This window comes from Petaurus breviceps, unplaced genomic scaffold (assembly GCF_028583685.1).
Source record: "Petaurus breviceps papuanus isolate PSGF00001 unplaced genomic scaffold, PetGlider_PUasm1.0 175, whole genome shotgun sequence".
In the NCBI taxonomy this organism is placed as follows: domain Eukaryota; kingdom Metazoa; phylum Chordata; class Mammalia; order Diprotodontia; family Petauridae; genus Petaurus; species Petaurus breviceps.
The window spans coordinates 44,361,459-44,374,663 of NW_027185764.1; the positions used below are offsets into that span (position 1 = coordinate 44,361,459).

The 13,205-nt window shown below is 35.5% G+C and overlaps 1 protein-coding gene across 1 annotated transcript in view; it reads left to right on the forward strand.

Annotated features, from left to right (window-relative positions):
* The window catches only part of ADGRV1 (adhesion G protein-coupled receptor V1), a 718,949-nt gene that overhangs the window by 184,804 nt on the left and 520,940 nt on the right, over positions 1-13,205 (forward strand). The window contains exons 59-64 of the mRNA XM_069085086.1: positions 1,400-1,517; positions 2,594-2,717; positions 3,976-4,114; positions 4,248-4,433; positions 4,721-4,953; positions 8,214-8,362. Of these exons, the coding sequence (XP_068941187.1) occupies positions 1,400-1,517; positions 2,594-2,717; positions 3,976-4,114; positions 4,248-4,433; positions 4,721-4,953; positions 8,214-8,362 (949 nt within the window). The remainder of the gene's footprint in view (positions 1-1,399; positions 1,518-2,593; positions 2,718-3,975; positions 4,115-4,247; positions 4,434-4,720; positions 4,954-8,213; positions 8,363-13,205) is intronic.

A 13,205-nucleotide genomic window follows, 5' to 3' on the forward strand; every position in this document is an offset into this window, starting at 1 on the left:
AAATGACTTAGAGTAAAATTTTCATCAGTTTTTATAATTATGAGATATATATCAACAGAGGATTATATATCTCTGGGTTCTTGTTTCAAATAGATAAGCCCTTTTGTGGTTCTTTTGTCCTGTTCTTTCCCAGAGTAATTTAAATATGATTGGGAAGATCAGTTTTTATTCCTGATCCATGCTTATAAGAAATTTCTCTCCTTCATGGTATGTATATATATGTATATATACATATATATTTAAATTTGAGAATGTTAAATATGGATATCTACTCAGTATCCATTTAAAAGGAATAAAGTATCTAAATATGAATGGCTGAGTTAATTTATTTTCTTAAGTTAAATGACTTTTCACTTTTAAATAAAAAAAACTGATCTAAATGCTAAGAACATTTCTACTTGAAAATAAAATCTCTTATTAATCGTACCTTTTAAGTGAAGGTTTTGAAACTGTTTCTCATATATGAAGATGATTTTATTAACCTATTGTCAGTATGCTTTGAGTTGTTTTTCTGGTGTTAGTAGTGTATTATAGTGGGCCCCTTATGTGTAGAGAATAGAAGCATGCCTTTTTCAAGAAATGAATGTTTGATCTCTATCCTGGAACCTTCCCTCCCCTTCGCCCAGGAGAACTGCTCTGTGCAAGGGTTAAGCCTGTGGATTTTATTAGCACCATATACTGACCAAATAGCTATTTTTTTTAAAGCAATTGGGGTTAAATAACTTGCTCAAGGTTACATGGCCAGTTATTTGTGGGTGTGGTGCTAAGTATCTGAGCCCAGATTTGATCCCCAGGTCATCCCGACACTGGAGCTGGTGCTCTTACTCGCTGAGCCACCTGGCCACCCCTAAGCAATTGGGGTTAAGTAGCTTGCTCAAGGTTACACGGCCAGGTGTTTCTGGGTGGGTGCTAAGTGTCTGAGCCTTGGATTCGATCCCCAGGTTATCCCGACACTTGAGCCAGTGCTTTTACTCGCTGTGCTACCTGGCCGCCCCTAAATAGCTACTTTTTTTTAAAGAGTCAGTCAACTAGCCTTTTTAAAGTTCCAAATACATGCCAGGCCCTGTGCCCAAGTGCTGGTGATACAGGGGAAAAGGAAACAACAAAAAGCTTCTGTTCTCAAGGAGCTTCTAATCTAATGAAGAAGCAATGGTGGAGGTTCCTCGACAAATCTAGGAGCCTGTTATCCTCTTTTTAGTTTTAATTTTTACATTTTTCTCCCAACAGGGAATTGGCAAAGCTTTTTTTTTGGTTCAGTACTGCTCTTTAAAAGCATTTCAGGATACAGAGAAAACTATCAAGGTTGAGGCATGAATATCATTGTTTTACTGATGAGAAATGTTTTGATTTTCTTTGGATCAATCTTGAAAATATTTCCTTATTCTGTGGTTTGATGTAGAATGAGTCTCAGAAGACTATTGTTTTACATGCCCTTCAAGACACTTTTTTGGAAGGTGATAAGAGCTTCATCATTCAGTTGTTCTCCCTTAATGGTGCAGAAATATCACCAGTAAATGGTAAGCAAAACTCTCTTCTTTTTCCCACTTACAACTTACATCAGTTCCCTAAAAATTATAATTGCATACTCAGTGGTTAACAAATGTAGAAAGCCCTTGGTTTTGCATATTTCATTCCTTGGAAAAATATTCTTTGACCAATTTGTTATTGATGTCATATGAATGTTGTTGCCTTGGTATTTTTACTTTTCAGAAATGTGCACTTCTGGCTTCCCCCTTTTCTGTTTATGGACTTATAATCTATGGCTCTCTAAAGGGTAAACAAAATAAAACTTAAACCATTTCTCTCCTACTCAATCCTAATTCTTGCTAAACTTCACATGAATTCTAGGCAGAAGTATTCAACAGCTTGTCCAGGAAATGGTTCTGAAACTATTCAATCATGCTTTAAAAGTAGTCATAGAAATTTTGGTATTCAGGCAGTGATGATCCTTGTTAGACACGTGGAAGGATGATTCCAGGCAAGATATGTACCTGGGTGTGCTCTTTTATTCTGTGATTTACTACCCTTCTCTTCTCTCCCATACAAGGCCTTATGACCTTGAGAGTATTCAGTGAAGAGAGTGTTGCACTGAAAACTATAGAAAGCATCATTGCTTTGTTCATCTATTTGCGGGAAGCAGTCTCTTTCACTCTGTAGGCTTGTCTGAGAACGATAGTGTTGCATAGTGTATGATCATTTATCCCAATTATCTTAAAGATTATATTCATGAGATTAAAGTCATAGGTTGAAATCTGTAGATTGTAGATGCTTTTATTTTATTCCTTGGCTCCACACTATATTACTTCCAGCTGCCATCTTCTAAATATATAGAACTAGTCAGGAGAGGCAGAGATGAATCAAATCCATCATCACTTTTAGAAGAATAATTCAGACCACAATACTCCATGAATTATGAGTTTGTAGCTTCATTTTTGCATATAAATAACAGCACACAATTTGAGCACTTAATTTTCAGTTCAAGAGTCCAATAATCTAATACTGTATTTCATGGAATATAATTTGGAGTACTTATGAGACATTGTGTAGATATCCTTCCTAGAAAAAGTTGTACTGAAAACTTGTTTTCCCCTAGGTAGAGCAGCAATTGTCATACAGGGGGAAAAAGGTGCATCTGGAGAGGTTGGGATAGCCTCATCATCTAAGAATGTTTTTGTTGGGGAGCCCTCCGCAAAATATAATGGCACTGTTCTGATTAGGTAAGTGCTTTCATGATTTTTCTCTACCCAAATCATGTCTACCTAATTGTTTTTTGGTTAGTTAAATGCCTGAAGAAGCTATTTCCATGTTGTCATCACTGTCTTTTAAGTGACTTGATCTAATGACTTATCTGTGTTATCTTGATGTTGTAAAGAATTGTCAGTAATGCAATATAATGTTGCTGAACTGACAGTGAAAACTTAGCTAGATTTGGACATTGTGATGTGTAGTAGCAAGGGCATTGCATAGGAATCACTGTGTTCAATCCAGACTCTGAAATTAACCATGTGCATTGTGACTTTCTGAAAAAGTAACATGGCATAGTGGATAAAAAGTTGATTTCCATTAGGACAACCTGGGTTCAAGTTCAGCCTCTGACACATGGACTAAATAACCCTAGGCAAGTCACTTTACTTCTTAGTGCTATAGGCTGCTCTCTGATTTTGAATATACATGGGTAGATGGAATTTCCTCAGTGGGAGTTCCCAGTCAATGAAATCACTCTCTAGCCCACCAACCAGCCAACAACAGCTTAGTTTCTCCATCTGTAAAATAAGTTATTTGGGCTACATTGTTTCTCATTTTCCTTTGAAAATATTTTAAACATAATGGTTTCATTCATTATGCAGTTAGCTCCAAAAATCTTTATCTCCATCCCTGACTCCTATTATAAGATCTAGACCTGTGTCTTCAATGTCCTTATGTATTGATCTGGTCATAACACTTTTTTTGCTCAAAATCCATCAGTGGTTCCCTATTGTCCGTTGCTGCAGTGTCAAACTCAAAAAGAGATGGGAGCCATTAAACCACATATAAGGATCCTTGTGGTTCAAATATTGACTTAGAAAACCACATTGACATCATTTTGTTCTGTTGTATTTTTATTTTGTTAGATATTTCCTAATTATATTTTAATCTGATTTGGGTGTGTGTTTGATAACTTTGGACTATTGAGTAAATTTCTATGTCTTGACACTGTATATCTCTTGGCATTCTATATCTCTTATGATCTAGCATCACAATATCTTTCCAGCCTTATCTCATAGCTCTTCCCACTATGAACCTTCTGATCCACTCAGATTAGACTAATTATTATTACCTTACTTATTCCTTTCAATTTGCTCATCATATTCCTAAAACATAGCTCCATGAAACTGTTTTTGAAAACCATGAAGTACTAAAAGTTTCAGAAAGCTCCTCCTACATTAAAGTTTTTAAAATTTTAATGAGTGTATATTTTTGTGTTCTTACCTACAGCCTGGTTCGTGGCCCAGGAACTTTTGGAGAAGTCACAATATACTGGGGTATATTTCCCCCTGTGGCAGAGGAATTTGCAGAAATATCAGGAAGGTTAACCATGCAAGATGGACAGTCTGTAGCAATTGTGGTCATACAGGTATTAATACTTGGCAGCCTGACTCATTCTGCCATGTCATATCTGTTTGATATAATCTTATAGTGTTTGACCTGGCAGATACCTTTCTGAAGATTCTGTGGATTAATTTGTGGGTGTTTTTTTTTTCCTATAGGCTTTAGATGATAACATTCCTGAGGAAAAGTGTTTATATGAGTTTCAGCTCACTGGAATCAGTGAGGGAGGAATTTTAAAGGAGTCTAGTAGAACAGCCAATATTACAATGGTTGCTAGTGATTTTCCTTATGGCTGGTTCATTTTGTCATCTAAGCTCCTCCAAGTGTCAGAAGAAGGACAGAAGGTAAAGTACGGGGTGCTTCAAATCTTAATGCTTGTATCAAATTGGTTATTCACATTGTGAAAGAAATGTTGAGAATAATTGTTAATGTTCAATGGCCAATTTATTCATAGTGGTAAATATCCTTCCACATTCATGAACCTTTAAGTTTTCTTTCTAACATAATTCATTTTTTACTAACAAACAATTTTAACATCATCTCAATGACCAATGAAATATTTAACTCAAAGCAGGAAAAGTGAAAATTGATTAGGTTCACAATTGAAATAAAATAAATGCTTCTTTCTTAGGTTAACATCACAGTTATTCGTTCAGGTGGACATTTGGGCCAAGTGAAACTCTGGTATGAGACTATAAGTGGAACAGCAGAAGCAGGCTTAGATTTTATTCCTGCCGTAGGAGAACTTCTCTTTGAACCAAAGGAGAAGGCTAAAAGTGTCCATATTGAAATTGTTGACGATGACCTTCCTGAAGGTCCTGAGGAATTTTCTCTTGAAATTACAAAAGTGGAACTACAAGGAAGGTAAAGTAAAAAAAAAGTCATAAAACTATAGACAATTGTGCCTAACTGGGGTATAGCTTCTTTTCTTAATTTTTATGGAATGTCGGAGAAAAGGTGGAATAAAAGTTGTGATCACAACTAAATATTGTTTTTGCAAAGTTAAAAAATTTATTTTATGGATATTTGAAGTGCTCAGTTCATTTTATTGTCAGTCAGTGAGTATTTATTAAGTGATTATTACATGCCAAGCAATGTGCAAATAAGCTCTAGAGTTAAGAAGAAAGGGAAAAACACAGTGTCAGCTCTCAAGGAATACATTCTCTAGTAGAGTAAACAACATGCAGAGAACTGTGTGCATACAAGATCTGTGAAGGTAATCTCACAAGAAAGGTACTAGTATGCAGGAAAGTCTTCTTGAGAAGATGATATTGAAGCTGAGCCTTGAAGGAAGCCAGGGAAGCCAGGAGGTGGAGGTGGGCAGGAAGGCATAACCAAACAGATAGGATATTTTTATATTCTGGTGTCCTGTCTGCTGTCTTATTTGAATGTGACTGGAATTAACTGATATGTATGACAAATTCTACCCAAGACATTGGGAAACTCATCCTAGATACATATTATTGTCTTTTTTATATTATCATTTTGTTTTTTATTCCTACTTATACTATTTTGTATTACATTAATTCACTCTCATAATTCGCCTTATTACCTTTTGGAATAAAATAGGCTATAAATACCAAGTAAATATCTAGCATTGTGGAAGTAAGGGAAGAGCCATTACATTTTTTAACATTTTTATCTTCAATGATGAGATAAGTAAATATAATTTCTAGTTATCTTAAAGATTGTGTTTGATTGGAATATCAGTGTATGAAATAGCTTTGCAGAATTACTGCTAAGAAGTCGTTATTCCTTAATTTTCTCAAAGAATAAAGTATTTTTCATCTATTTTTCTAAATTTCTTTTTATAGTTTTATACTTGCCACCTGTTTTAAATTTCAACTGTAAACCAATGTATGGTGCTTAACATTGCTTTTTAATATAGTCACATCTTTATTAACTTTGAATTTAGAACATAATAGTCCTTTTGGCACTTTACCAGTTTCTTTTGATTTCTAGACTTATTAATACGGTATATATTCACTAGTATCTCCTGTAAATATGGTTTTATTTCTAGGCTCATTAACATAATATATTTTGGCTAGTGATCATCTCAGGTGGATGACTGTATGTGTATACATATACATATATATACACATATATATATATATATATATACATGCATATGTGTAACTATATCACAGAATCTCAAAGTGGGAAAGGTTATTTAGAGGCTACTTAGTTATAACACATACCTGGACAGAACTATTCTTTAAAATATCCTAGAAAAATGAGTCATCTGGCATTCACTTGAAAATTTTCAGTGAAGGGAAGCCCATTAATTATTGTGGCAGTTCTACTTTTGTATACCTGTAATTGTCAAAAAGCTTTTCCTTATATTGAGTCTTAATCTACTCTTCGCTACTTTTATCCATTTCTACCAATTTGGCTCATTTCTTCTACTTTCCAGCTACACAGAACAGGTATAAATCCTCTTCCACATGACAGCCTTTTAGATATTTGAAGGCAGTATGTCTCCCTTAAGTCTTCTCTCTCCTAGACTAAAATGTTCTAGATCCTTCAAGAGACTCTTATATGACATAGCTTCTAGTCCCCAGTTGCCCTTTTCTTGTGATGTCTCAGCTTGTCATTGACTTGCCTAAAATGTGGTACCAAGAATGGAATACAACATTTCAGATGTGGTAAAATCATAGCTATCAGGACTATAATTCTGTTTGTTTATGAACATTATGCCTATCTTACTGTACCCTAATATCACATTAGTTTAGTTTTGTCTGTCTGCACTGTTGACTCATTCAATATGCAATGCATTAAAACTTCAGCATCTTTTTTAAAAAATTGGAACTGTCATCTTCTGTCCATGCCTCCTCCATGTTATACTTTAGGATTCTAAGCACAATTATAGAAGTAAACTATAGTTCTAGCCTGCTGAGATCTCTTTTGGTTTTTAACACAACAGCTTTTCCTCTCAGCTTTGTGTCATCTTCAAATGTGAGAAGCATTCCTGATGATTTTATTCAAGTCTTAGACTAAAAAACAAAAACATAGACATTTCAGGACCTACAACAGATCTTTGGGCTACACCTTTATAGATTTTTCTGAAAGTTGATACCAGCTTATTAAGTCTTTGGATCTGGTTATTCAAACTATTCTCAATCTCCTTGACTGTACTGTCATTTAGCCCACCTGTCTCTATATCATTCTCCCATACAATAGCATGAAAATTTTTGTTAAATATTTTACTCAAATCTTAGAATATTTTATACATAGCATACTAACATAGTAACTGTCAATAAAGAAAATAAAATTATTGGAGCATTGCCTAATTTTTATGAAACTATGCTAGCACTGAGTAATGACTACTTCCAATCCTAAACGCTCACAGACTGTTTCTTAAAAAGTCCTAGAACTTGCTGGGGATAATAGCAATTTATAATGTTTTGAAACACAATTGTAAATGTCCTAAGGGCCATCTGTCCCTTTACAATACAAATTTTCTATTTGTCTTTTAAATCCCATTACAATTTGGTTCCAATTCATCACTTTATGCCTCCTCATAACATTTGTACTGTAGTAAAATTATCTGTACCTAACATTCCATTTCCCCTCTCCATGCCTTTGCACAGGTTGTCATTCATACCTGAAATGATCTCCCTCTTCACTGCTGCCTTCTAGATTCCCTCACTCCTATAAAGGCTCAGCTCAAGTGTCCTCTCCTTTGAGAGACCCTTCCTGAGTCTCTCTGTAACTGTCTCCCTAATAGAAATAATTCTTTTTGTTTATGCTGTCCTATCAAAGTCTGAAAGAGCTGAGCCCTTTGCAAGGTGGGAATGGATCACTCTTAATAATCTGAGAATAGGTCATTCAGGTTGTGAGACAGTCAAGGTTTTATACCCTTATCAGTAGTGAGTGAGACTCAGAGTCTCAAAGGACAAAATCCTAATAACTCATTGTCTTACTTTTCTACTCCTTAAATCCTATAATTTCATCAAATGTGTTTTATTTGGGGAAAGACTCAACTGATCAGGGATACACTTGATCAGATACAGGATCCTGGGATATAGAAACTAGCAAGTGTTAAAAGCTCATTTTAACTAATTTTTATTAGTCCATCTAATAATGCTTTTATTTATTTATTTTTCTTTCTATTACCTTCCAAGAGGGTATGATTTTAGTGTTAGAGAAAATGGACTTCAGGTAGATCAACCTCCAGAAATTGGAAATATCTCTACAATTCGAATAATAATAATGAAAAATGACAATGCAGAAGGAATCATTGAATTTGATCCAAGGTATTCTACTTTTACAGGTAGGCTCATTTACTATTGGCTTTTTGTTTATGTCACAATTTTCTGAGTTATAGTAGTATATTAGTGTGAAATGGTCAGTCTGAAATTCTATATAGAACATTTCCAGTAGCTTTGGTATATGAATGAATGTATGCTGGATTGCCCAATTCTTTTTAATCACTTCCAAGATTCTTCTTGAAGCAAAGGTTTGTCTGTCTGTTTCTCTCTCTCACCATATCGATCTGTCTGAATATCTTACATATTTATATATATGTATACATATATACAGGGGCAGCTAGGCAGTGCAGAGCTCCGGGCTTGGAGCCAGGAAGATATGAATTCAAATCCAGCCTTAGGCACTTACTAGCTTGTGACTCTGGGCAGTTCACTTAACCTCTATTTGCCTCAGTTTCTTATTTGCAAAGTGGGGGCACACTGGAGAAGGAAATGGCAAATCACTTCAGGATCTTTGCCAAGAACATCCAAAATGGGGTCATATAGAGTCAGACATGACTGAACAACAATAATAATATATACATATGTACGTATTGTGTCAACATGTAGGTACATATACATATATATGCATATACACCAGTATCCTTCTGGTAATGTTGTGAGGCTACTGGTCATGGATTACCAAAGACTCTGAAGAAAACTGAGTCATCCAAAAGACAGTGTTGGAGCACATGGTAGGTATAACAAAGTCTGGAAAGAAATTGGAGCCGGATTGTGAGACTACAAAGAATTATAAATAAAAGTGGTGCAAAGGATATCATCAAAGAAATATATGAATGAAAAAATAATATGGGGGCCACTAGGTGGCGCAGTGAGTAGAGTGCTGGCCCCAGAGTCAGGAGGACCTGAGTTCGGATATGACCTCAGACACTTAACACACACACACACACACACACACACACACACACACACAGAAACCTAGCCATGTGACCTTGGGCAAGTTTCTTTGCTCTCCAGAAAGCAAAAAAAAAAAAAAAATTTATGAGATCTTTGGTTTGACAAGTGAGGAAGAACCCTAACATGTTGATAAATTTATGGGAGGATATGGACCAGTGGCACATAGGGTGAGCAAGCATGGATATGTTATTTGGATGTATTGTTTTTGCATGTTTTAAGGGAATATCTATATCAGTTTCAGCTATATGAGTTACATCCTGAATCGAATTGAGGATTGAATATGTAAGACACACATATACATATGTATTTGAATGAAGCATAAACCACACTTAACCTTCAGTTCACTTCATTCTTTGATATCATGTCTCACTCTTTCCACCTTTCCCCCAGGCTCAAAGAATTGATCCTTCTACTTGCCAAGGTGCTCTCCCCTCTCTTTCTCCATCTCCTCACCCCACCTATCTTTCACATCTTTATGAAATGTTCATTAAACCATCTCATCTCCTCATGCTTTAATCCTTTTTCATCTTTTCTTCTTTTCTCAGCCAAACTCTTTAAAGAAGCTAGCTACCTTCATTACCTCCATTTCCTCTCCTATCCATCCTACATGCTTGAAATGGTCTCTCTCCTTCCTATCTCTCTATAGGTCCCTCTCTTCCCTAGGTGGAACTCAAGTACCATCTTCTAAATTGGCAACGCTACCAAGTGCTGCCAAGTCAGATTAAAATGTAATTGGGAAATATTTAACAAAAGGAATAAAAATGCAATAAAATATAGATTTTAATATTTAATATTACATTTCTTTTTTTTTTAAGCAATTGGGGTTAAGTAACTTGGTCAAGGTTACACGGCCAGTTATTTCTGGGTGTGGTGCCAAGTATCTGAGCCCAGATTCGATCCCCTAGGTCATCCTGACACTGGGGGCCAGTGCTCTTACTCGCTTAGCCACCTGACTGCCCCTTAATATTACATTTCAAAGCTAGGTCAATGTGTGACCTATGGGTATCCTTATATTTGGATTAATGACCTCCATTTATATTTGTGTTTGACATTATTATTCTACATGAAGTCTTTCACGATTACCCAGCTTCTAGGACCTCCCTCCCAAACACCCTTGTGTTTAACTACTTTGTATGTATCTGTATTTATTCACTTTATTTTTATGCCATATGTACATATGCATATACACTTCTCTATCCCATTAGAATGTAAGCCTTTTGTAAGTAGAAATTGTTCCATTATTTGTATTTATATCTCCAGTTCCTAGCCCAATGCCTGGCACTTAATAAGTGCTTGTTGTTTGATTTATTATTTGTTAGGCACATAATAGCATGCTGGAGATGCAAAATGACATAGGGGAATGACTGCCTTTACAGAAGTAAAAATTTGAAAGGCATGATAATGACTAGGATTGATATAGTTCTTTTAAGGTTTGCAAAATCCTTTACAAATATTAGCTCATTTGTTCCTCACAACAGTCCTGCTAGGTAGGTGCTTTTATTATCCCCATTTTTACACCTTGCTAGTAAGTCTAGTAATCTGAGGTAGGATTTCACCATAGATCTTCATGACTCCAACCCCAGCACTACATATCAATGACTGATTCAGAGTAAAATAGGATTAGAGCAAAGGAGAGGTTCAAAGTATTCTGAGAAATCACTTTCTACTAGGGAGCTCTGTGAAAGCCTCATGTGGGGAGGTGGCCTTTAAATTGGGCCTTAAATAAATGGAAGGATTTCTGTATAAAAGAAGGGGAAGAGTCAGTTTCATGGATGGAAGCTAGAATGAACAAAAAGTCAAGAAGACTGGAGAGGGAGGAGTAAGAATAGGGAAGAATACTTCATTTTGACAGGATGCCTGACTACATAGTGCCTTAGATATAGCAGTTATTAAATCAACATTTGTTGAATTGAGTGGAGTTGAATTTCATAAAGGGAGAATGTGAGAGAATGCTGCAATTATAGGTTCAAATCAGGCTGTGGAGGCCAACAATTGCATGAGGGTTTTATGCTTGTAGTCAGTGATTATAGGGAATGGGTGACTTGATCACAGTAATTAGAAAGAGTACATAAGTTTAAAGAATGTATTGAAGAGAAGAGAGTCTGTAGAGAGGAAAACCAGGTTTTTATAGTTTTACAAGTGAGAAGTGTTAAAGGCCTGAACTAGGAAGGTAGTTATGGGAATGGAAATGGGTGAGATGAGGGGAGGTTTGAGAGACAAATCAGTAAGATTTTGAAACTGATTGGCTGTGGAAGAATGAGGGAATGGAAAGATTAAAATATTACTTCAAGTCTGCATCATTGGGCAAATGGTGGCACTATTTAAAAAAAAGAGAGAAATCAGGGAAGTGGTATGCCTTTGTATGAAGATGTCGCATTCAGCTTTGTAAGAACTATAATTTTGCCTATAAACATGAATTTAACTGTTTACTTTAAATGAATGCCCTCTAAATGAGTTATTCTTGTCCAGTGACTAATGAGTTTTTATACTACAGGAGGTCACCGAAACCACACCCATATTGACATCAGCACTTAATGAAACTATAAGACAAAGAGAAATGATAGCTAAACGAAAGCATGACTCATATGTAGTCTTCAGAGAGATGAGTAAATGAGTTGATGGAATTGGTTTCATTGTGTGGCCAAGCAATAACAACAATAAAAAAACATGAGCCACATTATCATGATGTAATACTTATGATAACCCCAAGTTAACAAGCCGTTATGTAGCCAAGCTTCAGTTTATTATTAGTTGCAGAGAGTGGTAAGCAAAAAGAAAAATTCCCTGAAGAACTTTATAAGACCTTCCAAAACAAGTTAACTTATGTTTTGACCTTTGTTGACTTCAGAGTAAAGATGAGTACAGGAAAAGATGGCAAAAGATAATTGTTGTTTAGTCATTTTCAGTTGTGTCCAACTCTTTATGACTCCTTGTGGGGTTTTTTTTTTTTTGGGTAACGATTCTGGAGTGGCTTGCCATTTCCTTCTCCAGCTAACTTTACAAATAAGGAAACTGAGGCAAATGGTTAAATGACTTGCTCAGGATCACATAGCCAGTCAGTGTCTGAGGCTAGATTTGAGCTCGGGTCTTCCTGACTGATAAAAGATATACTGGTGTGTGTAATTTGTGATTAACCATAAATGAAAAAGACCAAATGTTCATCACAAATCTACATGTGAGAAGTACTTTTTTTCCCCAAGAACAGTTGGGAAGCACTGGATAAAGAGAATAGCATCACAGAAACAAATCAGCCAAACAAAAAGCCCCTTACTCGGTCAATATATAAGAAACAAGTGGTTAATAGTATGTGAGTCATTTCAGAATTAGCTCTGAGTACACAGGCAGACTATTGACTAGCTAGTACAAAGGTCAAAATCAAAACCAAAATGGAAGAAAGGATAAATATTTGAACTCTGCATGGAACTAAAATAATTAAAGTAATTAAAACATATCCAACCTAACTTATTTAAAATGCTGAATCTGCAAGATACAGAATGGATTGAAATAATATCAACTCTTCTTTATCAACATTTCTTAGAGAAATTTAACTGACCCCAAATAGCCACCACAAAATGAAGACAAGAGTCCAGAAACTTTTAATTGACAAACGCTTGAACTCTTTGTCAAGTAGAAAGATGTAGTAGGCAAAGGGAAACACCAGTTTAAAATAAAAGTTCATTTGTAAAGGTTTAATAAGAAAGGACTGGAGATAATGAATAGTAGCACCTCATAAAATAATGAAATGGTATAGAAGGGAAAAGAAGCATGAAGAAGACTTGTCATAAAACCTAGATCCTTCAGACAACATTTATAGAAGGTGAAAGGGAGACAAAACAGAGATGACTTGCTTGCGTTTCTATGTTCTATGAATTCTCATAGCTGATGACAACAGAAACTTTCCCTTGGATTCTAGTATCCCAGTATGTAGTGTGCTAAATATGAAGAAATAGA